The sequence below is a fragment of the Oryctolagus cuniculus genome, chromosome 9, assembly GCF_964237555.1.
Source record: "Oryctolagus cuniculus chromosome 9, mOryCun1.1, whole genome shotgun sequence".
NCBI classification, from domain to species: domain Eukaryota; kingdom Metazoa; phylum Chordata; class Mammalia; order Lagomorpha; family Leporidae; genus Oryctolagus; species Oryctolagus cuniculus.
In genome coordinates, this window is record NC_091440.1 from 110,867,141 (window position 1) to 110,894,563 (window position 27,423).

At 47.9% G+C, this 27,423-nt stretch overlaps 1 protein-coding gene across 1 annotated transcript; it reads left to right on the forward strand.

Annotated features, from left to right (window-relative positions):
• Positions 1 to 265: 265 nt before the first annotated feature.
• EMP1 (epithelial membrane protein 1) lies at positions 266 to 18,098 on the forward strand. The gene is given in 5 exon segments (NM_001082357.1): positions 266 to 401; positions 12,843 to 12,957; positions 14,800 to 14,896; positions 15,003 to 15,143; positions 15,882 to 18,098. Coding segments are annotated over 4 exon segments (483 nt in total). The 5' UTR covers positions 266 to 401; positions 12,843 to 12,879; the 3' UTR covers positions 16,049 to 18,098.
• The last annotated feature ends 9,325 nt before the right edge of the window (positions 18,099 to 27,423 follow it).

A 27,423-nucleotide genomic window follows, 5' to 3' on the forward strand; every position in this document is an offset into this window, starting at 1 on the left:
CGGTAAACAGAGCTATTTGTGTGACTCCTATTACTCATTTGAAGCAATGTCACTCCTTTTTCCACTGTGGTCTGAGTCTCTGAGTCAGAGAGAGCCTACAACAGGGTTCTCTGAATTGATGGCTCACTCCCAGCCACTCTTGACTGACTGCCAATTTAGCAGGGCGTAGCTTACCAACAAATCTTTTTTTTTTTTTAAAGCCAGACTGATTCATAGAAACTCCTTTAAAACACCAGTGAGAAGAAGCCGCCCAGCACACACCCCAGCTCACCAGCCGAGGAAACTTATAACCTCGGGACGCAGGGCCCTCCCCTCATTGCAGTCACATACCTCCGGTAGAGCGGACCAAGCGGCCAGCAGCTCCTGCCACTCCGGGCACCTCTGTCGCTGGGACCCTCAAGGTAGGACAGCTCCTAACGCTGGGACCAAACTCCTTTTTCTGACCTTGACTTTTGCTTTTTTCTCCTTTGCTGTTTTCCTACAGTTCTCTAAGAATGAAATCCTTGCAACTTGCAGCTAAAAGTGGAGACTGAGATCAATTTTCCATAAAGTAGAGAAAAGTGGATGTTGAGGAGGGGCCGGGGGGAGGGGGGGGTCATCACCAGGACCCAGCTGTAACATGTGATGCCGTAATTAGATTCTTGCTCTCAATGTGTAGACGGAGCAGGGACATTGGATATTCTTTATGGAGAAACTGCTGTGTACCTCGGAAGTGACAGTGAACTTGCCACATGCTGTGTCTGACGCCTCCGTTTGGATTCAGATTGCTTCGGGACTTGAATTGTTTCTTTGCTTATTGGTTTGTTGTCCTGTGGGTGGTTGTTTTTGGATGCCAGTGGGCACGTACCTGGCTTACAGTTTGCTGTTGCCGTTGCTTTTACTACCCTTTCGCTTGCCCATTCACTTCTGTGTCAATGGAAGTATTTGTTTCTCCCTTGTGGGCTGGGAAGAGGGGATTGGGTTGTTTAAAGAAAACCGTTAGAGAAAGAGGCAAATGGTATTTCACATAAAACGTGGGAGGGGCTCAGGAGACTGATGTGGATTCCAGGCGCCTTCTCTTCTGGGCAGATGTGGAGGCTGGGGGGAGGCGGGAGGGCAGCTGGATCTGGAGCAGAGGGTGGGGCACGGGGCCTCTGTCTGTTCCAGTAGGAAATTATTGATTGGCTCTCTGCTTTCACCCTAGAGACAGCCGGGTTTCAGTGCTGAGTGCAAAGAGGGCCGATCAGAAAAGATACAAGAATTTTTAAAAAGTGCTCGTGCAATGTTTCTGCGTGGAAGGCGGTGGCTGCCTGGGAGCTGCATCTATCTTCTCACTCTCTCAAAAACGCAGTTGTGCAAACGCCAACATGCACGCTGATCACGGAGGGAATCTGGAGACACGAGGGGCGCCTTTTTTCATTGCTTTTGGTTTTTTTTTAGGCTAGCATTTTGGTTGAGTGTCTGCAGAGGTGTGGCCCATTTCAACATAGATACTGGTGTTTTCTTTCTTTTTTTTTTTTTTTTCCCCCTCGTCAACAAGACGAGCAGCATGGCAGGACTCAGCTTGTCTGATGAAGCGAGGCATTTCCCTCAGAAATGCAGGACGTTGGGAGGAGAAGTTTGAAATGTAATCAGCCAGTGTGTCAAGTAGGCAGAATGCCTGTAAAATTGCCCTGGAGGAACGGTTACGCAGGAGCAAGGATGATTTTCAAGATCCAGGGAACTCCTACGTTAGCTTTAAATGTTTACGCTTTCCAGATCCCATGGATGTGAGCTGGGGAAACCATGATTCAATTGATAATGGTGGTATCTTATGAAGGGAATACAAATCTTAATTTGGTTCTGAGCAGGTTAAAACTAACAAGCAATGCCTAACCCCTGCACTTCTTGGGGTGTAAACCATCGTGACTTCAACCCTTTGTGGTGTCTCGCGTGATACTGCACCTTTACAAGGGAGAAGAGGCGCTGCGTGCTCTCCCCTGGAGTTTTGAGGTGCGATTTACAAACTGCTGTTCTGGTTCCTACTTTCTGCTCTGCCTTCCGAAAGCAGTGGGCAAGTCTCTTAGTTGCGGGAGTTTCGCTGGCTTTCAGCCACTAGTCTTTGACAACACTGCAATGTCAGGGTTATTTTTTTTCCACCCTCAGAGGCAGATCAGATTCCACCAGAATCTGAAGAATGGGGTGGGGGCGGAATGCTGTCCGCAGCTGCAGGACCTCCGCGCCGCTGCCCTGGCCGGAGGGGCCCCAAGCTTTCTCATTGGATGGGGGCGCTAAACTGCCCTGGGACTTGGCACAAGGCCACGAAGGACCAACCCAGACCGGATCACATCCTGAGAACCGGCCGGGAAGCTATCTGAGGAGAGCGCAGGCCAAGCCCTCTGCAGAGTACAGCAACCACTTCCTGGGCCCTTGTTGGCCTCCCCCGCTTCCCTGCGGGGGCCAGATCAGGCCCGTCCAGCTCCAAGCCTTGTGACTGGGTCTCATGGGGACCCCCTTGTTGGCTTGGCGCTGGTGGCCCTGGGGATTTCAGGTTGTGCTGGGCCACGGGGAGTGCTGCAGAGACTGTGCGGGCGGACACTCAGGAAGGAAGGTGCTTGGCTGCAGCCCCGGCAGAGCCTAGAGTGGGCAAAAACCAGAGGAGAGGGCGCCAATCCCGTCCACCCTTCATCTCATTCACAGAACTCCAAATTCGGGAGTGATCTTGGGGGATGGACTCACCCCTGCTCCTACAATAGGCAGAAGCCTAATTTTTACCCCATATCAGACGGTTGGAACGTCTAGCTCCTTAAAATTTTCAGAAGGGAAAGGGCAGTGCCTTGGAGGCCTCCTCATGCTCATCCCCCTTTGCTGGACAGCTCTAAGCGCTGGAGTTTCTTAAACTGAGTGAAAATCGCGTTCCTAGGACTTCCTGGTCTGGAGGCCCGAAGTGACCCAGCAAGTATCTTCTGGTTTTGTTGTTGTTCCACCCCATGCTCCGTATCCTGTAAACATCTAATCCTTATTTAATATTTAACAAATGCAATGGATCTTTATTGCATTGTTTTGTCTTATTCTTGGCCTAAGGATCAGAAAGAACATTTCTTGAAGCTTTGAAATGATGCGTGTCATCAACCATGCCCCCGTGATTTGATTCTGAGGAACACGTGAATCCAGTTCCTCCTTTAACTCGCCACAGGCACACCCACAGCTGCCTAATGTAAAAGCTGTGACTGGGTGCACACCAATTGTGTCCTCGCTCGTGGGAGCTGACCCCAGTGGTCTCCAGGTCTGCCTGTGGCCCTGAAATTCCAAGATCCCACCTTCCTTTTTGGAGAACCCCGTTGGGCTCATGCCAACTCCTACTTGATCCATAGCAATTGGCAGAAAAGTGAAATGAGGCTACATGTTGCATCCACATGGGCATCTCACAGAGGATGCCTGGCTGGTAGGCAGCTTGTGGGGCCAGGCAGCTTCCTCTGCTCCACCCACATAGAGATCCCTTAGGCATGGCATTCACACAACTCGCCTTTGGGTAGAGTGGGCACTCGCCTGGCACCTGGGAGAAAAGGAAGAGGCCTGACTAATCGAACACAGAGAGCGCCAGCCGAGGTGAGGAGGGGCAGGCTTGCGGAGCCTCTTAGCACAGTGACAGCAACGAGGAAACACGGGGAATGAAATCAGGCTCAGGGAGACACGGAGCTGATCCTGGGAAAGACCCTCCTGGAGCGTGAGGGCATGGCTGTCAGGTGTGAATGGGAGCCTGTGAGGGACAGGTCAGATCCTAGGAGGGAAGGGAAGGTGTGAGGAGGACATGGGAAAGGCTGGAGGCAGAGTGAGGGGGACACTGTGTTTGGGGAGGATGCAAGGAGACAACCACACACCTAAGGACAGCGGGGAGGTGTTTCTGTTGCTAACTCTTTCCCTTGCTGCTGGAGGACCTCCCATCCTCACGGTTTCAGGACAACTTTAGCTGGAAATTGCTTGTGCCCCAGGAAGGATCTTGTGTTGCTCAGGCCACACGGGCTATTTTCAGCGTTTGCAGTAAATGTTCGTGCCAACAAGGCAGTGGCCTCCCCCGTTGACTCTCTTACTTCAGAAGGTCAGAGCCGTGCTGAGAGCAGAAGGGGCCCTCATCTGCAGCCCTCTTGTCTCCAGTCATCAAAGGCCCCTCCCATGGGGATGGCGGGGTGGCAGGAGAAGAGGAATTGGAAACACCGGGTTTGGGGCGAGCCAGGGCGTTCCTCCTGGTGTCAGGCCCGTAGAGCAAGTTCTCTGTGCTTTGCTGGGGCGGGGCCCAGGACTGAATGTTGGGAGAGGAGTGACTGCAGGGTGGTCCTCCTTGGGGACAGGACAGGAGCTAGCAATGGCCTTTGAAAGCCTTGGTTTTGACGGTTGGCGCTGTTTTGAGGGGCTTCATTCTCTTACTGCCCCAGTGAAAGTGGGAGCGGTAGAGGGGAGAATAGTTCTGGTGGAAATTCTGGAAGTTTTGCCAAACCCTAGGACGAAAAGGAGAGACAGAAATCATGCCAGAGTGGAGGAGCCCCAGCTGGGAAGATGAGTGACAGTGGCTTTGGTTCTGATTGTGTTTCACCTCCAGAGACCCTTCTTGGTCAAGGGGTTGGGCTGAATGACCTCAACGCCTTTGAACCTGAAACAGACGATCTCCCTAAAGCCCAAACCAAAGTCTGCAGCCCACCCAGGGCACTCAGGGCGCCTCCCAGCCATCCAGGGGCTCAGCTTTGCCGCTGAAGCCTGTTGCCGCCATCTACTGTCGGGCCCGCCCAAGCGCCTCCGGGTCCCGGGCCACACCTTGAGTTTCTTCCCAAGCCCTGGTTATATGATCTTGGCAACCTCTCCCTGGAAGGCATTCTGGCTGCCAGAATGCTCCTCCTTTGTCAGCAGCAGGAGGTAACTAAGCTTCCGTCCTCACCCAGGGGACACACACGGCCCGATGGCTGGAGCAGCTGCAGTGTGTGGGCGTGGGCTGGGCTTGGTCCTCTTTAGCTGTGGCCCCGATCCACCCCCTCCCCTGGACACTAGGGAGGACTTGAGGAAATGAGAGAGGGGGGCTGCTTTCCGTGTGAGTGTTTGCAAAAACAATATTCCCACTAAGTATGCCGTTAGCATGATTGTGGGAGCTCAGATTCGGCTAGAGCAGCTTAAAACCCATTTCACAGCCCAGGCCTCTCATTTTACACAGAGCACAATAGTCCTGGCCCTGTGTCAGGCACGGCCCTTCACTCCTCAGAACCTGCTGAGGCCGACAGGTCAGTTAGCAAGTGCTGGAGTCAGGATTTGAACCCAGGACCTGTGCCCTTCATCGTTGTCTCGTGGTGCCTCCGACTAGAGTGGTTAAGTTTTTCCAAAGTCAGCAGTTAGAGGCAGAATTCTTATGAGATTCTTGTTCTTCCTCCCTCTCTTCCTCCCTCCCTCTTCAGCCCCACCCCTAGCTCCTCATCCCTAACCCTGTGAGAGTTCAGCCCCAGATAAATGCTTCTATGTCTGCAGTACCCCCTGCCCCTGACTCATGACAGCTCTCAGCTGTTGGGGTGGGAGGGATGCGGCCCCCTTTCCCCCAGGACCACCCATGGTAAGCATAGTCATCAGCCTGGAGCGTGAAGATCTTTGTTGCATGACTGCGAATGTTCCTCCGGGTCATGGAAGCTGTGACATGACATGCCACCCTGTGACACGCATGCCACTGAGTGAGGGGCCCCCTGCAGCCCTTTCTTCCCACGCCCAACGTGAGCTATCCTCAGGCAGGAGGAAATGGGCCTTCAGGATCCTTTTCGTCCTGTGTTTCCCACGGGGAAATTAATGTGCTCCTTCCACCCCACCCTGCATAAAATCAGCACTGAGCATGGAAAAGCACACTTGATATCAAACAGCAGTAACGGAGGCTGGGGAAGCTCGTCCGAGGTCCCCTCCCCTCCGCCTTTTCCTCCTCCAGGCACATCCTCCATGGCACTCCCACAAGGGAATGTTTCCTTTCTTTGCTCTTTGTGTTCTGTGTCATCCCTTTTGCCAACCCAAATGATCCTCCATGGGAAACAAACACATGGAAAACCAACCAACGGAAGCACACAGCGATCCCATGTGGGGGACCGCAAGGCTTCCACGCCACCCTGCAGGGTCCCCAGGAAGAGGCAACGTGGAGTTTCGGGGGTCACCCCTGGTGCAAGACAGGGACTGACTCACAGAGGTCACATGACCCGGAGCGGCGCCTTTCGTCTCTTCTCCTGCCTGGGAGGAAGCCTCGAGTCTTTGATCAGATGGTGTGAGAAAGCTTTTTTCAAAGTCTGCAGCTGTCCAGAGACAGGGGAGACTGTCCCTGTTGGAAAATCAGCAGCCGATGAAAAGACAAGGGCGTGGCTAGCGGAAGAGCAATCTCAGGGCTGTATTATGACTTGACTGAGGTTTTGGGGTCGAAGATGAGGGCCTCTGGTGAATTCCCTGGGCCAGGAAGTTTTGTTCAACGGCAACCTTTCTAGAAAAAGAGGAGCCATGAGTCTGGTTGGGAGCCTTGTGGGCAGAGCCCAGGTGGAGAGTGGCCATGACCAGAGTGGCAGCTGCACTGTCTGGAGGACTCCCCTGGCTGAGGGTCAGGATAGGCAGTGATTGGAGCACCCGCGATTGGAGGCGTTTACACACAGCTCCATGGTGTAGGCTTCTAGTTCATGAGTTTCATGCATTGGGGAGGAACTTCAAAGTGCCTCTTCAGTCCAGATGTTTTCTAGTTCACAGAGGTAGTTAGGTTAACTCTGCAGACAAGTTAGTGGTATGTAGACATCTAAGATCTTTTCGTTGTATTCACATGTTTCCTCTTGAAAAAGGGGCAGCACATGCATGTATATGTCCTTGTGTATTCAAGCATCCAGGATATCCAGGAAATAGCTTTATGTTTATATAGATATTTACATGGAATCATGTAGCATAAGTTTACATACTCAGTACTCAACACATACTTGTACTCAATACACAGTGGTAGTAGTGCATTAAATAACTTTTAAAAATAATACAGGAATAAAAAATTAGGAAATATTTTTACCTTTTGATTCTGTTTATGAAGACTTTAGTCACTTGACATTGATTTTTTTTCCATATAGAAGAAAATATTGCCTTCTTTCATTGATTTGTTCATTGAACATTATATGTATTTGGTGTTTATATTAGACAAGCTCTTGAACCATTATGTGCTGCCTCCCATTAGCAGGAATTTAGATTGGGAGTGGAGGCAGGACTCAATCCCAGGCCATGCCCCAATATGGGGTGCTCAACTCTGCACTGCAATGTCTGCCCCATCACTGTTTTAATAAAGGGCCAAGTGAAGGCAAGAGCTTAATAGGGAAAAAGGTGACTGCTTAAGACACTTAGAGAAGACAGGATTTGAACTTGCCTGCAAAGAACTTATTAGGTCATAGTGAAGAAAGGGCTTTCATTTTCGGAAATCAAATTCTTTGCATTCCAGGACCCAGTGTGAGGTGTTTGGAGCCTGTTTTCTGGTTTGTATTGGTGGTGACAGGGACCATCGGGAGGCTTTGAACAGAGGAGTGCCTTGGCCAGGTAGCCCAGGTGTGGTAGAGGGGATAGATCAGTAGGGGAGCAGGTGAGTGAGAGGATCACAGCAGCTGCTTGGGGCCAGGCTGGGACCTGAGCTGGACAGTTGCCATCAGAGTGGAAAGTGAGGAATGGATGCAGGAGAAAGGAGGGAGGTAGAATTTGTGACCTGACTGTGGGATATGAGACAGGCCAACTGGGATGACAGGAAAGGAGACAAGAGAATTGGGAAGCTGGCCACTGTTGCTCTTTTCTTCCTGGAGAAGCCTGGGCTGACTCGAGCTTCCTGGGAACTGAGGAACCTGGCTTTAGCAAGCCATCTGGATTCATCTGTGTGCTTCTCAGAGAACCCTCCACCTTGCCTCCCCTCTGGGAGGATCTCACCCCCTCTCAACTGAATCAGGGAACGCTGAGCTCCAGGGGACTCCCTCACTGTTCCTAGGACTCCCAGCCCCTGGTTTACTGAGCTACCAGGCTCTCGCTAATTCTTCAGTGACTCAAGCCCTGGGATTCCCACCACTTCCTCTGCTGGAAGTAGGTTTTTCTAGGGTGTTGCTCCCAGCGATGGTGTCTGAGACCACCTTATGGACCATTCTCCAGACAAGCCCTGTGGGGATTCAGTAAATGCACACAGACTCCATGGGGGAAGATGTTACTAGGTCCCTGGCCTCGCAATCAGGGAGCCAATGCTTGCAAATCTGAACGTGCCCACTGCTCCTTCACAGTCGGTCATGCTCAATATCTCTATGGAATCAGTCCCCACCAGAAACAGAAAGGCACCCAACAGCACCCTCATTACTTCCTCTCTGCTCTGAGCACCCTAACCCAGGGTGGGTGCAAGCAGGAGGCAGGAAACCAATGAAGATTTAAGAGCATGGTGACAACTATAGAAGATGGTTAGCTCTCACCATGTTTTCCTCCCCGACACTGGTCAGTCATTTATAGCTATAATTACTAGTATTCGCAATCCTCAGGGTCATTTCCAACTGACTGCAATAAAGTTTCTGTGAGTAAAGAACCTCATCCACATACAAGATTGAGAGAGGTGGAAAGGCTCTCATTAGAGACAGGAGCATAAAGAAACCATGGCTGTTCCATGGCCCAGGCGATGTGGGAAGAAAAGGAGAAACGTGGTCAGAAACAAAAGATGGCACGCGTGGGAAGGGAACTGGCAGGCTGCCCATTAGGGCAGAAGAAAGAACAGAAAAGGGATAACAGAGGTCTGGGTGTGGCTCCAAGTCTCTAATTCCCATTTCTCCTAACAACCACCCCTCCCTGGAGTGAACATTCATGCCTCAGTTTCCCAGCCAATCCCTGACCACTCCTGTGTCAACAAGCTTGGCTGGGACAGTGTGGCCAAAGGGGTCCTGCCCTGTAAGAACACCATGAATTCCCTAGCTCTGAGGACCTAGACCTGGGCGTCAGAGCTCTACAGCTAATGCCATTGTTACGGGAATTCTAAACAAGCAAGGACTTGCTATGGGACTCCCCAGTGCACCAGGTGCTCTGCACAAACAAGTGTTGCACCGGGGGTGGGGGGGTGGGGGTGGGGTTCAGAATTGCAGTGCTGTCATTCGCTGCCTCCTGGTTTGAGCTGCCCAGTTAGGATGGAGGGCGTGATTTCTATCGTGGAGTACCACCTATACCATTTTAGAGACGCATGAGGGAGGTGTCTGTTATGACTTTAGTGAAATAAATATACCAGTGTATATAGCGGCCAATACTTCAGTGACAGAAATGTTTAAGAAGGGTCTTTTCTCAGTGCCTTTGAATGAGACACAGCGGCAGGGAATGAGGCTGTCTGTAAGCCACACTGCCAAGGATGGGTAGGTGGAGTGCTAAGAGCATGAAATCTGTTTTCTACCCCCATTCCACTCTGCTCTTTGATAGATTCCCACACACACATCCTCTGGGTACCAGGGGTCTCTCACATGGAGATGGGGTGCCTAGCAATGATCCAGCACACAAGCTTCAGATGTCACCTCATTCCCTCTCCAAAAGTGTTGGTTGAGGGCCATGGAAAATCATGGAAGCCCCTCTAAGCTAACGACGGATGATGCTGATAATACCCGACAAATTTGGGGCAGTGGAAAGACGAAGGTACACGTGTTATGTAATAGCTCCAGCTAAACAACTTCTACTCCTGGCTGCAGCCATAAGTGGAGAGAATTGGGTGTTTTGTACAATAAGAACATTTGTTAATCCAAGACATTTTGATGCTTTTCATGGTAGAAAGACACAGTACAATCACAGAATTCTGAAGATGAAAGAGTTGCTTCTTTGCTTGATTTCTCCACCCACTCTTCCAGCCTGCAATAGGTGGGGAATAATGACCAGGTGGGGCTTGGCTTAGATCAGCAGTGAGATCCAGGGGCCAGGCACTCCCATGCCCCAGGGGGTTTCCAATGGAGGGGCCCAGGTGGAGGTGAGGCGGGAGGGGTCCTCCAGGTGGAGACTGTGAGCAGGGGTGAAAGGTAGTCAGGTCGCACTGGAGAGGTTTTCAGAGCAGCCCAAGGAGACAAGGCTGCTGAATCCCCCACAGCCTGCTGGGGAGGGAACTCTGTTTCCTGCCACTCAGGTAAGCGGTCTCCCTTGGTGTGCTGTATTCTGTTCCTGGTTCCTCAACAACTTCCTACCATTAGGAGGAAAAGGTTTGTAAATGAGAAGCAAAGGGAACAAGAAAGTCCCTAGAAGTGCCCAAGGAGGATTCCGCCCAAGTACTGATTCCATAATACTGTTCCCTGTGGGCAGGCTCTTTCTTTCTTTCCCCAGGAGGGGCAAGGAGTGGGAATGGAGTGAAGTGAAGGTTTGGGGTCTCAGGAGGATGGGCTGAGAGGAGTGCATTTCTCCTGGTCATTCTCTAGAGTGTGTTCCTAGTCATTTCTCCACTCAAGGGAGAAGCATTAGACAAAATGACAATTTCTAAGAGGACCAAAGTGATGTTATGTGCACCACCTTGTGAGCCAGACAGCAGGTGTTTTCGCCTAGTATTTCATGCAGGGAAATGTGGTGACTAGGTGGGAGCAGCTACCTGGATTTGTGGATGAAAAATATTAATAATAATTTTGACCAGCCCCATTATTAGTACCTGCCATGTGCCAGATACTGAGCTAAGTGCTCTCCATATGTGATCTAATTCAATGCTTGCACTTCCCCTACACTTGGCATTGCAACCTCCAATTTATAGAGGAAACAGATGAGGTCAAATAATATGATTATTATTATTATTATTATTTTGGACAGGCAGAGTTGACAGTGAGAGAGAGAGACAGAGAGAAAGGTCTTCCTTTGCCATTGGTTCACCCTCCAATGGCTGCCGCAGCCAGCGTGCTGCGGCTGGCGCACTGCGCTGATCCGATGGCAGGAGCCAGGTACTTATCCTGGTCTCCCATGGAGTGCAGGGCCCAAGTACTTGGGCCATCCTCCACTGCACTCCCTGGCCACAGCAGAGAGCTGGCCTGGAAGAGGGGCAACCGGGACAGAATCTGGCGCCCGGACCGGGACTAGAACCCGGTGTGCTGGCGCTGCAAGGTGGAGGATTAGCCTAGTGAGCCGCGGCGCCAGCCAAATAATATGTTTATAACTCAGCTTGGGTCTGGTCCATAGACCTCTTCTCACTTTTGTCAAACTCAAGCAAAGAATTGTGGAGGTGTGCAGGCACCCGAGAGAAGCAAAAATGAATTTGAATGTGTGGGGAAATTATTAATAGCAGGCATGAAAGCTCCAAACTCTTCCCCCAAGGCAGTAGGATAAACTTCATAATTTTTGTCATTCATGGTTACACTGCACACATGCCTTAAAAATAGCCTGGGTTGAGGAATGTGCCCAGATAGGGAAGGGCTTGTGGGAGAGGGTCATGGTGGATGGTGGAAGCCACTGTCTGCCTCTCATCTCTTGCTGTAAGAGCAAGGCATGCTGGTGTATGTTAGATCATTCTAGATTTTGAGTGCCTGGTGGGGAAAGCAAGAGGAGATAAAAGGCACCTGAAGTGTTAGAACGATGGTATCAGTGCTCTCTAATAATACCCGGTGTGGCATGAAAGTGGCTCAACTGCGCTCAAAGCATCAATTAAATTAGGTGGCGTGAGAGAGAGGAGGGGGCCAATGGCAGGCTGATTCCTGCTGCCTCCTCCCCGCAAGGGTGAGGTCATCCACACATCCACCTGCCTGGGGTATGAGTAACCTCCAGTTCTGTCATTTTGATGTCCTTTTCAGCTGCCCTGCATTGTAACTGTCTTGGCTATGACCAAGCACTCCTTCTGCAGCCCACATCAATCCAAAGAGCCTCCCCGATGTGCATCCTTCACCTTTCCTTTGTTTTCCGCATTTCATGATGGGAAGGTTCCCCAACTCTGCTAAGATGATGGAGAAAGCCTTTTGTTTACTCATGCACATTTTCAGTCTGTCCTAATTCTCAGTCTCCCAGCCACATGTCAGCCTCTGCCTGTCTTCTGTATCAGGTCCTGAAGGATTGGCATTTGTGCCAACATCATGCACAAGTAGAAGGCACATTTGATGGGACGTCAAGCTGCACACTCCCAGAGATCCCAGAACTGTCACCCTGAGCTGTGGTGTTCGTGACCCTTGCCCCAGATGGAGAGCAGCTTCCCTACCCCGAGGCACCCACAGCCAAAGCCTGGGGTGCAATAATAGTAGTCTGCAATGTTCCATCAGTAGTGATCAGACCATTAAACTGTAATTAGGTTGTTATAATTATTGAATACCAAACAGCATTATAATAATAAAAGTTGTGTCTCACATTTTATATCACACCTGGGATCAAATTAGTAGCCTGTTCAGTGTATAGGCATTGAGTAATAACTGTTATTCTGCAAAAGCATTCACTGCTATTAAAATTGCTGGCTGAGCAGTTGGATGGAAGGAGCCTGGGCGCTTCCCAAGTGGAAAATGGAAATTTCTCTGACATTGTTTCACAGAAACCTGGAAATTACAAAAACCTTAAAAAAAAAAACCCAAAGCCCTGCTTTTGGACTCTGAAACACAAATAACACATCAATAATTGCCATAAAATGTAACAGGCTGTATTAAAGAAATAAATATGTAACCACCTGAGAAGAAACAGAATTGTAATTACATTGAGGTGTATGTAAATAGATGAATAGGCACGCAGGCTAACTGGGAATGAGGTGAACAAGGTGTTTTCCAGACTAAATGATGGCATTGTGATACTTTTGATACAATGTGATACATTGTGATTACTTTTCTTGTAACTGGCTCATTTTAGCAAGGAGCTCACACTTGGGGGAGAGCAGAATTGTCTTAGTGCATAGCAGTAACCATTTGTGTCCCTTTCTGTTTTCTTTGCAGGAACTTTCTCCACCCACAAGTTACCAAACCAGCCACAATGTTGGTGTTACTGGCTGCCATCTTTGTGGTCCACATTGCCACCTGTGTGATGCTGTTTGTTTCCACCATCGCCAATGTGAGTCCTGTTCTCCTCGTTCATGCACTGAGAAATTAGCTATTTACAGAAGGAGCTACTAAAGATGTTTAAGCCATAATCCTTGCCCTTTGTGAGCTTCTAGCTTAGTTGTGGGAAAACATACACACGTACACTCACACACTCGTACTTCCAGCAATGGAATAACGCAGAGATCGAGGCAAGTGCTCATGGGAGGGGTCACACTAGGGGCTGTGGGTGTGTGGAGACTGCTGGATACAGTGAGCTGCTTCAGTATCTGGAGAAGGAACAGTAGACAGAGGGAGTCCCCTCAGGGAAGGCTGGGTGGAGGGAGAACAGAGGTGCATTCCAGCTAGGAGGGCAAGCAAAGGTGCACGTGTTGGAAGGACAAGCTCTATTCAGGGACAAGGACACCCATGAGGCTGGTGCAGAAAGCCCGACAGATGGGAGTGAAGGGGGAGAGGCTTTGGTTGCCAGACCTACGAATTCAAGTTCTGAGCACAGAGTAGAATGTGATGGGGGGATTTTGCCACTGAACTCACTAACTCAAATGAAACAACAAAAATATCCCATAGAGATGGCCACAGGTGTTTCTGTCTGAACCTTGGGCTGTCCTGACCTCTAGTGGTGGTTTATAATGCTCAATTTGCTTTTCTTGCAAATTTTCAAGACAGCACCTTGGGCTTAAAAAACCAAGGCCCCCAATTACTATGCGGGCAAATGATGGTTCCTGATTCTGTTTCGGTCCCTGTTACGGTTACAACATAAGTGGGTTTCAAGTTCAGGGAGAAGAGCTTAGCAAACATGGGCGGGTGTGATCATAACCAAGGCTAATCTAAGCATAGCTGTGATAAGATGCAACCCATTCCCGTGGGGCCTCCTCTGGATTTTGTAATTCCACCCTTCTGTTTGCCAACCCTGTGTGTCTCTGGATAACAAGCCTGATAAACTTCTTCAAAGTCTGTTAGTGGATGGCAAAGTACCGCCCATCTGGGAATTATCAGCCCCTAATATAGGGCTTGGCGCAGGGCTGTGTGATGAGCGAGGAACGGGTAATTGCTCGTCGCTGCCTCTGCGTTCTGTGTGTACAAGCACGTGCATGCTGTAGACAGCACCAGAGGAGGAATTGCTTAGGCTGGGCAGGAAGGGATGCCAGCTCCACGGTGAGCCCGGGGCAATGCATCGTGGTCACTCTTCCACATTCAGCTGCCACCATGGGAAAGCTCTTGCTGCACTGTTTTATTCTGAAATTACTTTGCCTGCTGTGCCAGTCGAAGCCTGACCCTTCTGTTCCCAGGAAAGCAGCTTACTGACCGGACTCATTATTATTTTCCTGGTAGCCCTCATGGTTCTGTTGTTCCAGTTGGACATTTTCCCTTGACCTTTTTTTTTTTTTCTTGTTAGCCATGACCTTAACTGAAATAATCTTGATGGGGTATACAAGGACTTTTCAAAAAGCTATGGAAAATGTGTATTATGAAAGCACTGTGCATGCATTTTTTGTCCCCATATACAAGTCTGTTTCAATTATACTTTCCATACATTTTTTGAAGCACCCTCATGTGAATTGTTCATCCTTAAAACCAATTTTCTCATGCAGAGTTTCTGTTTCTTGGAACCTTAGAATTTTAAACCACTATGGGTGAATTACTTCCTGGTGTGTGTGTGTGTGTGTGTGTGTGTGTAAGACATGAGGAATGTGAAGTCCAAAGAAGTTAGGGGATTTAATTTTTTTCTTACTCTCACATTCTCTTATCTCTTGGGACCTTAGTTATTAAGACTTAGTAAGCTGGCTGTTTCTTTTTTTCCTTTTATAACGCTGAGTCTGTTTTAAATCTATGCTTTGCTTCTTTCCAATTCTAGGTCTGGGTGGTTTCAGACTCTATTAACGCATCTGTAGGTCTTTGGAGAAATTGCACCAGTGGGGACTGCAGTGGAGGCCTGTCATACGGCCATGAAGGTATGTACAAAGACAGCAGTGCAAGGCTGACCTTGGTGTGGTGGGGGAAGCGCCTCCATTCTTGGAGTTGTCTGATGCCCTTGCTCTCCTCCCCCTGTGTCTGCAGATGCCCTCAAGGCAGTGCAAGCCTTTATGATCCTCTCCATCATCTTCTCCGTCATCTCGCTCATCATCTTCGTGTTCCAGCTCTTCACCATGGAGAAGGGAAATCGGTTCTTCCTGTCAGGGGCCACCATGCTGGTGTGCTGTGAGTATCTCAGGGAGGCCGGCTCCAGTGTGCAGAGCGGAGGCTGCTGAGTCAGTCTTACCTTGGGAGCTCCTAGTGACAGGCGTGGATGAGCACACGGCTTAGGGATACTGCCTTGTGCAGTTCTCTCCTCTGATTGGTCTCTTGTGGAGAATCTTGGATCGCTGCCTGGACAAAGAAGCCTCACCTGCTTCGTTGTTTAAGGCTAGCGCTCCTGTGCAGCTGCCAGGTGGCCGGGCCCATCAGTAGCGGTTGTACATATGAAGTTGAAGAAGGCAGGAAGGTGGGAGTCCTCTTGAAGACAAAAGCATAGCCACAATGCCCACGACTATTTCACTTTGCATTCTCCTGCCATTCCCCACCCTGTCCACCCAGTTTGGGGGAAGCCCATATTCTTTTGCACCCCTGCATACCCTGCCTAGATATGCTGAGGTCCAGATAAGGAAGTGGGGTGTCAAACGTGATGTTTTGTGTTTTATGCCACACCTGCAGCCACACAAACCAGCTCAGATATGAGAGCTCTGCCATCTCCAGTTTATCTCCAGGACCCCAAGCTTGGTCCAGGGCAAAGCAACAGGATTCCTGTTTGGGATAATCAGAGTTTATTATCCCATTACCAGTGAGAGAAATGGGATTTTTTTTTAAACAATTATAAAAATCTTTCCTTGACTTTGATGTTAAACTGGAATAAATTTAATACAATTAAAACCCAATAACATGTTTCTCCCACCGCTGCAGGGCTGTGCGTGTTGATTGGAGCCTCCATCTACACTCACCGTTACGCCAATGGCGATAGCAACACTTTTGACCGAAGTCACCATGGCTATTCCTTCATCCTGGCCTGGATCTGCTTCTGCTTCTCCTTCGTCGTTGGCGTTCTCTATCTGGTCCTGAGAAAGAAATAAGCCTGAACAAGTGTATGGGGACCTGGGGGGTGGGGAGGAGGAAGCAGTCGAATCTGGGAGGGAAGCGGAAGTTGTGCAGGAAAAACAGTGGGGAGGGGGGCGGGGGAGGGGGAAGGAAGGGTGGGAGAGGCCCAAACCCAAACTGTGGCTGGGGAGATTCTCTACTGTCAAGCCCCTGCCCTTGGGAGAGTGTTGTTGGCTAGTACATTGACGCAGGCCAGAGAGCCTCCCTCCGGCCACCAGACTCGGCCTCAGCAGTTGTTAGTTAACACATACCACCTGGGGCCCCATCAGCTGCCACCCCTCTGGCTCCAGTTCCAACGGTGCATTGTGGGTCATGCGCTGAGGTCCTGCAGGCCTTCTGCACCAAGTTCAAATAGCGGTACAAGTTCTGGCAAGAGCAGATCTTGTCTTTGTGCTGAGTACATGAGGCTTGGATGCCATCCCACCCTTCTGATCCAAAGCAAAACATCACGTTCCAGTCTGCAGTGATGGGAAGGCCAAAGAAGGCCTTTGGCCAGAGAACCATTGTCTTTTTCTAGAACAGATATTTAGCTCTGTGGAAATCAGTGGCATTTGTGACAAAATGGGAGGAAGAGAGGTAATTTATAAGGCCAAGTTGGTGGGTTAGCTAAACCAAGACAAAGAACTTTTCACCATGGAAGGCCTGGCGATGGTCAGAGCCCAGACCAGACCTCACACAGCTGTCCTTTGTGGACATCTCTTGCCGTGAACTTTCCAAGGCCTCTTGCTTAAAGCCAAGGCAGCTCTTCTGGAGTTTCTTAAGCCACTAGCAACCAATTCAGTGGTGAAGGCACCATATACACTATGGGACCAAAGGAAAATCTTGCCACAGTGCTCTGTTAGGGTTATGTTTTTAGGATTCCCCTGAGTGCAGTCAATGTCTCTTGTAAGTTTATAATGGAAGAGAGGTGGACACAGCCCCTTGTAACATGATTCTATTACCCTTCCTCTAAATTATGAACTCCTGAGCTCATTCGATCTAATTATGCATATTGAGAATCAACTTCTGGGCTCAGTGGCAGCCCTCGCTTTGACACAGGCTAAAAGCGTTCACCTCTCAAACTCCCATCCTGTTTCACAGGTGAGACATTGCAATTCGGGAAGTTGATTAAAAACACAGAAACCAAAACCAAACAACCGGTCCTTGGGTGAAAGGTGCTATATAATTGTGAAGTATTAATCATAGGCTATTTCAGTCATGATAAGAACAGAGTGCCTGCCCCCAGGAAAATGAGAAAATCCCATGAGACAATTAAAAAATGCAGGTGATGGGCAGATATTTTCTTTTTCTTCTTAAGGCAAAAACTCTTGTGGTCCCCAGTCAGATGGGCCCGCAGGAGCATTCTATATAGAAGTAGTATGTCATTCCTAGTTAGGCAGGCATTTTAAGTCATCTCAGATTCTACCTAAAGGGTCTTTTGAGGAAGACATTTTCTTTACCATCCCAAGAAGATCTACTGCAGGGAGAATCTGAGACATCTTGCTTACTTACCTTCCTCTGGCTTCCTCCTTATATGCCTCTTATGTATTTTTCTCTTTTTGGGAAGTTGTTATACCATAGTTGCTGGTATTTATGTAAAGGGACTATTACTAAGTATATTTCTCTATGTTTATTCTGTTTATGGGAATGTCTAGGGAAGGTCACCCAACTACTTGGGCTAAGGTAGAGAGATTGGCCAGCAAAAACTGTGGAAGATGAACTTTATAATTATGATTTAATCATCACATGATTATAGAACCCTGTCTTATGTGCAGAAGCATATTTAGATATCAGAAATATCCAAAAAAGAGAGTTGCATTTTGTTAAAAAGTTGAACTATGACTGGAGCGAACCATATATTCCCGTGTCTTTTACTGGTTTTTCTGTGACATTTATGTGTCATGTAATTGCATTACATTGGTGGGGTATTCTAGTACTGTATTTGGCTTCTTCATTAATAGATTATTTCTTATACTATAATTGTAAATATTTTGATACAAATGTTTATAACTCTAGGAATATAAAAATAGATTCTGATTCCCTTCATGGTGTGTGTGTGTGTGTGTTTTGTTTTTTTTTTTTTTTTTAGAAAAATGTGTAAAAATATGGATAATAGCAATATTTATCCCTCAATAAGTTTCCTTTCAGTTAGTTTGATTTGAACAACTTGGCATTTATTTGAGACATTAAGCTACCATCTTAAGATACCTTAGGCATTTCTGCAATAACTGTTATTCAGTTATACTCAGTAATTACACAACTAAGACAAAAAAAGGAACTTCATAAGTTAATCCACTAGAGAGGTTTATGATCTTAAATCAGAATGTCGTATGATATTAAGAAATGGGATACTTGTGAAGTTTCTTTGCGATAGCCAGTTCCTCTAATGTGTCTTCAAAACAGAGTGATTCACAAAGGTATGCATCACACACATTTGCAGGAGCCCATTCATTCATGAACCATGGCATCCCTGAGAGGGATCGATGAGTGAAGAAATGCTTGAGTGCTTTCTGTGGGCAATAAGACTGGCAGCAGCAGTGGAAGAGCAGGCTAGAGACTGTGTATCTCAGGGTCAAGTCAACATGCTAAGAATGGAGTCATTGTGAGTAGGCCATCTTCCAGTCCCCAATGGCCTTGGATAAAATGGCTGCACAGAGTAATGGACCAAACAGGAAAATGAAACTTCAGCATATTTTAAATCAACGCATCAAATTGCATTGATTCTTGATGGTTCTAGGGGGCCTAAATAATGTCTTAAATTGCTTGTAGGATACTAACATGAGAGTTCTACTTCCTTCTCTTTGCTCTCGTGGGGCACTTTGCCTCCTGTCATATATGCAGTCATGGATCAAACCTTCTGAGCATCCCACCATGCCTTTCCCAGGGAGGTGTTTAGTCAGGATCTCCAACAAAGTCCCAGTGCCAGCCAGGGTGTATTCTCCTGCCAATATGTTAATGACCCCTCTCAAAGCCCTGGTGACTAGGACTGGTGTTATATCCCCATCTGACATGCTGGTATCCCATGAGTGCTAGTTCATGTCCTACTGCTCCACTTCTGATGTAGCTCCCTGCTAGTGGCCTGAGAAAATCAGTGGAAGATGGCTTAAGTGCTTGGACCCCTGCACCCGCGTGGGAGTTCTGGATGAAGCTCTGGGTTCCTGGTTTCAGCTTGGCCTGGCCCTGGTAGTTGCGGCATTTGGAGAATGAGCAGTGGGCAGATCTCTTTCCCCTCTCTAAGTCTCTCCCTTTCTCTCTGTAACTGCCTTTTAAATAAATAAATAAATTTTACAAAAAAAAAAAAAAAAAAACAACCCCAAACCCTGGTGACTTGTCGCTCCCCCTCTTTGCGGAGGAACGACACTAAACCCTGCCTAGGCTTCATATCCGAGTCACGGCACCATTATGTCGCTCCCCGTCTTCGTGGAGGAACGACACAGGACCCTGCGCTGTTCTTTTGTCTGCTCGGCCCTTCCCGGGTTTGCTGCTGGTCCTTCCCAGGTTGGCTACCGACCCTTCCACCTCCATGGAAGGGCGGTTCCCCCTGCCACTTTCCCCACTTCCGCGGGGGAGCGGCACACCACCGGCCGGCTCTCTCGGGGGCTGCACAGGTGTTCCTTCAGATAGATGTTCCTGGTGCATGTTGTCTCTCTCCTCCTTTATAGTCCTCTTCCACCAATCCCAACTCTGCTACCCACACGCCGAGTACGCTGCTCTCCTCCAATCAGGAGCAGGTCCTACAGTTTATTGGTTGAACTGGAGGCAGCTGTGTAGAAGCTGTTTCCTCCTCTCCCAGCGCCATATTGTGGGAGAGCAGATGCATAGAATAAGTCTTAATTCCAGTAACTTAGTCTAGTCTGAGTTGCTCCCAGTTGCTCCCCACAGTGACTGAGGATGTATTAGTGTTCTCCAGAGAAATGGAGCCAATGGGATGTGTACATACTGAAAGAGATTTAATTAAGGAATTGGCTCATGTGATGATGGAGGTGGCATAGCCAGAATCTGCTGCTGGAGGGCTCGAAATTTTGGAGTAGAGTCAAGACAGGAGTGACTAATTCACAGTGTAGAAACACAGCTCCCAGAGAACATGGCAGGTAGGGAAGGATGGATGCTGACTGGGGAGCTTCAGGAAAGGAGGTTTCGAAGTCCCACCTGGCATTATTGCTGTAAGGGAGATACGTGGATCCCACTTCCGGGCTGGGGTGGGGGTGGCCATTAAGACATGCATGGTTATACTACTGGGTGCTGGTGCTGTACCTTTATGCGAGTGGGATAGGAGATGAGTCAGATGTGTTTCCTGTCTTCTTCTAGCTTAGTTTTGGGGAGGTTCTGTAGGGGAATAAAGGACACAAGAGCACACTGCCTTGGCGTTGGGAGAGACAGATTTTTAGGTCTTCAGCTCTTCTGCATGACCCTATCCCACCCCATGAGCCATTAGCTGATGGCTCCTCCATATTCAGCCTCTACTGCATCTCTTTCTTGCCAACCTTTCCTTGGCCCAAATTCCACTCCTTTGTTCCAAGCCCTCATTGTCTTCCATCAACTGCAAGTAAGAAACCTTCCAACAGTCTCTCTGCCTTCAAGCGCAGCCTCCCCAACTCATACTTTTAGGCTGATGTCAGGATGGACACTGAGGGATGCTTCTGTCGCTGTGCCGGCTGAGAGGGCCAGAAAGCTGGTGTGAGATGGCAATGTGTGTATTCTTACGATAGTTTCATAGTTGGTCTTCTGGTGGATTGTTGCTCTATGAGAGCCCATAAAGTGAGCCCCAATTCAAAAGTGAGTGTCCACATGTGGTAAATGGGGGACTTCATTATACATCAAACAAAGGGGGAGAGGCAGGAGACATGCGAGGAAGAACATAATATTGAGCTCTTGACATCTAGGAATAAGTTGACTGCAAAAGCTGGTTGTTTGGAACATAGGGCATGTCTGTTCACAGGGACAATTCAGACCTATTTTACTCATGGTATGTGTGAAAAAGACTTTTGTGACCTAGCTTAGCAACATAGTAGTAATGGAACTGATTTTCCACACACACACACACACACACACACATACACACCCAAGAGTTCAAATTCTGGAACCTGGAGTTCTCTGTGGTCCCCTCAGGCCCTTCACAGGAAGAAGAGTGCATGGGACTGAGGGTGGGGTGACCGTCAGTGTGGGTCTTGACTAGGAAGACCTGGTTGCTGTGGGGCAAGGCAATGGCTTTTCCCTGTCGTGTTCATAATTTGCCACTGCATGTGGAAGAACGTGGTGTCCAGCATGACTCTGTGTGGCTGTGCCTGTCTAGAAACAGGATTTTGTGAATTGGGTACTCTTAAACTGGGTTTTTCTCCTGAAATCTTGTGGTCCCAAATCAATCTTCATTCTCCCACTTGTATTAGCATACCAATGGCTTAACTTCAGTTTACCTAGGAGCCCCAAATGAGTCCTTAGTAATTTTCAGGCTTGGAGGAATTATGATTGAATTTGATCTATTTTTAATTTGATCTTACAAAATGTGTATACAGAGCAAATATGTATTTATAATTTTTAAAGAAGAATCAAATTTAAAACTGTTTCCAGAGGGTACAGCTCTGTAGTAGTTCTTGAGGAACAAGGTGTTATAAAAATCAAGTCAGAATTCTAGTACTGGGTTTGTGAGAGAAAATAGATTACACTAATTGATCTGACATTTAGTCACCTTGTTTTTTTTTAAATAAAACATTAAAACTCTTCTGGCAGTAATATTTAAATTCAGATTTCTTTCCATAAGCCAAGGCACGACATTCACTCTAACACGGCATACTGGAACTGATTACTAATTCCTCCCCAGAGTCATTAAAATTCTTTACTTCTCATTGTATTTAATAATTGTCAGAGCCCCTGGAAGGACAGATAAAAGATACATGCAGACAATTATTAATCGTTCAATTTAAGTTCCTTTCAGCCCCTCCCCCTGCCCTGGACCTTACCCTGTCCCCCCTCCCCCATTCCCTAGAACTGCACTCCCTGATGCAGGATGAGGAGCAATGCCTCTTCTTTCTGTGGTTAACACCTGCCGCACCATTTTTTTAAAGGACTTATTTATTTATTTGAATGTCAGAGTTACACACAGAGAGAAGGAAAGGCAGAGAGAGAGAGAGAGAGAGAGAGAAAGGTCTTCCTTTACCATTGGTTCACCCTCCAATGGCCGCCGCAGTGGCCGGCGCTTCGCATTGATCCGAAGCCAGGAGCCAGGTGCCTTTCCTGGTCTCCCATGTGGGTGCAGGGCCCTAAGGACTTGGGCCATCCTCCACTGCACTCCCGGGCCACAGCAGAGAGCTGGACTGGAAGAGGGGCAACCGGGACAGAATCCTGTGTACCAGCGCCACAGGCGGAGGATTGGCCTATTGGGCCACTGCGCCGGCCGTCTGTTCTGCCATTTTGGGCCCACAGGAAGAACACAGTGTCCTCCACCCTGTATGTCCAAATGATTAGTATTAAGTTGATGAGCTGTTCAAAAAAATGTGTTCTGTGGTCTCATCTTGATAGATACCTAGGACAGGAGCCCTGCCTACCTTGGGCTCCTGCGGGATGAGTGTTGCCTAGGCTAACACAGCACCTGCTGTGTTGTCCAGCAGAGCACTCTTCAGAGACTGTTTAAATTCTGGCTTAAACTGGGCTTAGAGCATGAGCTCCCCAAGGTCGGGGCGCTCGCGTTTCACTCCCTTACCCTCAGCATTTAGCACAGGGCCTGGCATTTAGCAGACATTCAGCCCAACTGTGTGAGAAATCCTGGGGAAGGTGCTGGGGTGGAGTGTGGTGTGCGGCAGAGCCGCTCTGCTGCGGTGCGGCTGGCGGGGTGGAGGGGGTGGGCGTGGGGGTTTACAGGTGGTTCCAATATTGATGAAGTATCCTTGATGCCGAGAGAGGGAGCAAAGCGCTCTCGGGTGAGTGACTCGGGCGTAGACAGGTGGTTCTAATGTTGACGGAGTACCCTTGCTGCCGAGAGAGAGGGAGTGAGACACATCTCTAGGTGAGTGAAGATTTTTAAAGCTTTATTTTTGAAAAAGATTTATTGATTTATTTATTTGAAAGAGTTACAAAGAGAGAGAGGTAGAGATAGAGACAGAGAGAAAGATCTTTCATCTGGTTGGTTCACTCCCCAAATGGCACCAAAAGCCAGGCCAGGCCGGGCCTAAGCCAGAAACTTCTTCCTAGTCTCCTATGTGGGTGGCAGGGACCTAAGCACTTAGGCCACATTCTTCTGCCTTCCTAGGCCTTTAGCAGGGAGCTGGATAGGAGGTGGAGCCGCCAGGACTCAAACCAGAGTGTATATGGGACGCTGGTGTTGCAGGCAGCAGCTTTACTGACTCTCCCACAATGCCGGCCTGAGTCATTCTTAATAATGCTAGGGAGATGAGAACCCCCTCTGAGAAAACATACACTTGCATCTTTTCTTTTCCCATAAAATTTAGGACATTGGAAAATTCTCCCAAAACTATCCAAGGGTTTCCTAAGTTGTACGGTGCTTAAAACTGGTTGAGAATGCCCCCTGCTTTAGAGAAATCTGCTCTGACCCTCATCCAGGTATGCCCCATGAACACAAGCATTTAAGGTAAACTTGATGTATAACATTTTGGAAAATTTTGTTAAAGAAAACTGGCCAAGAAAAGTACAGAGACAGCAAGGTCGGCTGGAGCCAGTGACCCGTCTGGAAATGTAGACTCCAGCTCTGAGTTGGAGATTTTACACTGGGTTGAGGGATCATGGGAAGTCATAAGGTGTTTTTGAGCATGAGATGATACAATTGGAGTGTGCGTATGGTGAGGACAAATTTGGCAGATTGTAGAGTGGGTTTCAGGGGAAGAAAAAGATGGAAGGCTGTTGGAGTAGTTTAGGGAGATGTTCAAAAGAAGCAACTGGGTACAGAGTGTGGGATGGGAATGATTGAATAAAAGAGCCATGACTTGGCCGCCGTATGATTGCGTGGGACTTCAGGGAGGAGGCAACAAAGGTTACTCTGGAGTGATGAGATTGGACGTTGGAGGATCAGCTATGTCATGAATGAGACAGAGAAACTGGAGGAAGGAAAAAATTAAGGGAGAAGATGGTAAGCTCAGATCTGGCCAGGTTAAGTACCGGGAGCCAGCTGGAGTGTTTAGTTGTCTCCCTTTCAAGTCAAAAGATGTTTTAGAATAATCTGGACTGGTTCCTTTTCAGCGTGGTTCTCTAAGTTCCTGAAGCACCCCAAAATGGAAATCCCTACGGGCTGCATATTTCTCATTTTTAAATTCTAGCTTTTCAGGGCACATACATCTCTTGGGTCAACTCACTTTTGGACTGACCTTACTTGTATCTGTTTGAATTCAGCCATCTCCTTGTTTTAAAATATCCTCTTAAATTTTTATCTTGCCAAATTTAGCTTCCTCAAGTTAGCATGACGTTTTCTCTTTATGTTAGTTACAACCCAGATCCTGTAGGGGTGGGCATGGCGGGGTGACAGGAGGACATGGTATGGATCTGGGACACACTGGGACTTTTAATTTGGAATCCCAAGAAACTTCTTGTTTAAAGTATCTGATTTGCTTACATTAGCTTTTCAAAAATGTTGCCTTTGACTAAATTTCCCCTTTCAACATTTTTAACATCTGCCTTTGTTTTAAAAATGGTTGTCTTTTTTTCTTTTTGGAAAACATCTGTTATTTTGCCCAAACTTTCCTACCCTTGAATGGAGACTTCTTCCGGGCAAGTTTATTTTGATGATAAACCTCTGATTATCAGTCTTCTCCACAAAAGATCTGGGATGATGCCTGAGCCCAGGGGACCGTGAGTGGGCGTGGGCGTCCCATGACTGATGAGGAAGCCCAGGTGATACCAGGCTGTATGGAGAAATAAGATGCGAGGCAATAATCCCTTTATATTGTGAATTAGTCAGGTTGTGGTCTGCATTAGGCTCCTCTGTTCTGTGTGGGTCAGCACTGTTCAAAGAGACGTGAAGAAATCAGAGCGGCTGCAGCAACAAGCAAGAGGGATGATTAAAGGGTTGGAAAATAGGTCCCGGGATAAAAGATGGAAAGTTGTTGCATCTCCAGGAGAGAAGACTGGGGTGGTGGTGCTGATTCCGAAAAGCTTTGCAAGGGCATAGGTAACAGGAAGAACTTCGCCACATGTGATGGAACGCGACTGTGAACACACCTAAGGGCAAATGCTCTACTGGGATAATTTAGGCCAGGTGATTTTTACCTTTTACCGGACCCATTACTAATTAATCATAGCTTTCTTGCCAGTGGATCTTAAGCCAATGCTCCTGCCAAGGCCCTCATTTTCCATGTGGAACCCCTACCAGTTTCTCTGAAATTTTTATTTAGGGACAAACCCATTTTCTACTCGAGATTCAGGTATTGAACTTTTTGAAAGCTTGAGATGTTAGCAGATGATTCTCAAGGCTCTTTCCAGCACCATGGTTCTGCTCAGTCATTGGATAAATGAGTTTCATAAGAAATAGATGTAATTGTAGATGACAATGGATCTGTGCCCCTTGAGTAAGCTGGGACATCTCGGGAATGTTCAGTTGGAGATCTGCCTACTATTTTAACATATGATATTTTCAGCTGATTTCTCAAACAAGCTCTTCCCAGACAGCCCAGCAAGTCTCATGATGCTGAACGATAAGTATTTGCATGGAGCCAGATGTTTCTACCAGGGCCTCCTACTTAGAGGGCATGATTGTGCCCGAGAGAGAGAGAGTGAGCGAGAGCGAGCGAGAGAGCACCTGGGCTGGGGTGGCCCCTGAGAACTGGCTGGCGGTATAAGGCATCATGAGATCCTAATGAAGCTAATTGTAATCAGAGCTTTCTCTGTAGCTCTTTCTGTGATGTTATGAAGAAGCCTGATGGACACGGGTTTTCTGCCACGGAGTCTCTGGGAGGTAAACACTGATAAATGGCAGCTGAGGAAGTGGAAGGGCAGAGATCAATACTCACCGTTCCTCTGTAGTAAATTATGAGGGGCCTTCCGCGAGAGGGACAGATGTTGCTTTTCCAATCTCACTATTTGGATTCTAGCTGTTTATAAATGTCCCTTCTCGCTGAGGGTCTAAGTTTCCATCTTTGCCATACACATACTACAGATACGGGAATCTTGATCGAAGCTATGAACAAGGGGGCAGGTAACTCCCCTTGCTACTACCTGAATTTTCTTCTTGCCTATCGATTTTCTCTAACTTTTCTGGTGATGATGAGCAGAGCATTTTTGGTTGGATAGCCTTTGTATCACACAAAGGATAAAAACAACAAGGCTACATTCTGCTTTGAGAAAACCCAAGAATCACCCACTGTTACGTTTTTAAGGGCAGAAGCTTTCTCAGTGTCATTTGGCTCACAAAGATACATTCAGGAGCCACCAAATTTGCAATACAAAAATGTTTTTTAAAAAGCCATTTCTTCCAATGAGATCAGCAGCAATTTTCATCATTTTAGAAGACAACTTGATCATGTTCTACCAAGTCTAATATTTACATACACTACCTTGAAATCTTACTTCTGAAAAATAGTAAAGAAAATAAGCTTTCAAAGATATTTTTGCTGGCTTTACGGTAGTTGTTAATCTTTAGTGTTTATTGATTTTCCTCTTTTCCTTATTTATTTTCCCTCCTCTCTCTCTCTCTCTAAAGAATTGAGTAACTCTTTGAAATTCAAACTTTAAGGCTGCTATTAAAAATTCCCTGTTCTATGGTCGCTGATGAGGATGGCAGTCAGAAGAAGTGTACCTGTTAGAGGGGACGTCTGGCAGCCTGTGCGTCACATACACACATATGGTGCCTCTACTGTTGCTTCCTGAGAAAGCCGCATGCTTCCTCATAGGATAAACTCAGATGAAGGTCTCCAGGGTTGAAATTGGAGGGAGAACCTGTCTCCCTTAGTGCCCCCATCAGGTAGGGCATTGAAATTACAGACAGAAGAGTTGGCTCTTCTCTCCCTCCCCTGCTGGCCTCCTGACTGCCTCCTGACTGCTGGCTCACCAGGCCAACCTGGAGGCCAGTGGAGCAGGGTGGGAGGGAGAGACAAACAGATGAGATAGAGATGATAAAGAGAGAGAGAGCACCAGGAGCACCTAACAGACTCCAGGGTTTTTAAGCCAAAGAAATAATGGTTTGATGGCTGATTAACACCAGGTACACTCCCCCACCCATCTGTAAGTACCTTGAGGGCTTGTTCTATGACTTTACGTTCATTGTTTCCCCAAAAGCAGCCACATACCCACATTCACAGTAAATACTGAGTAATTCTTCATTGAACAAAATAATGGCTGAAAGGATGAGGGAATCTTGGCTTGGAATGTAGGCAAAACAGTTGTGCCTTGATGGGATGTACGTTTGGGGGAACTGCTTGACAGAGTGCTGTGG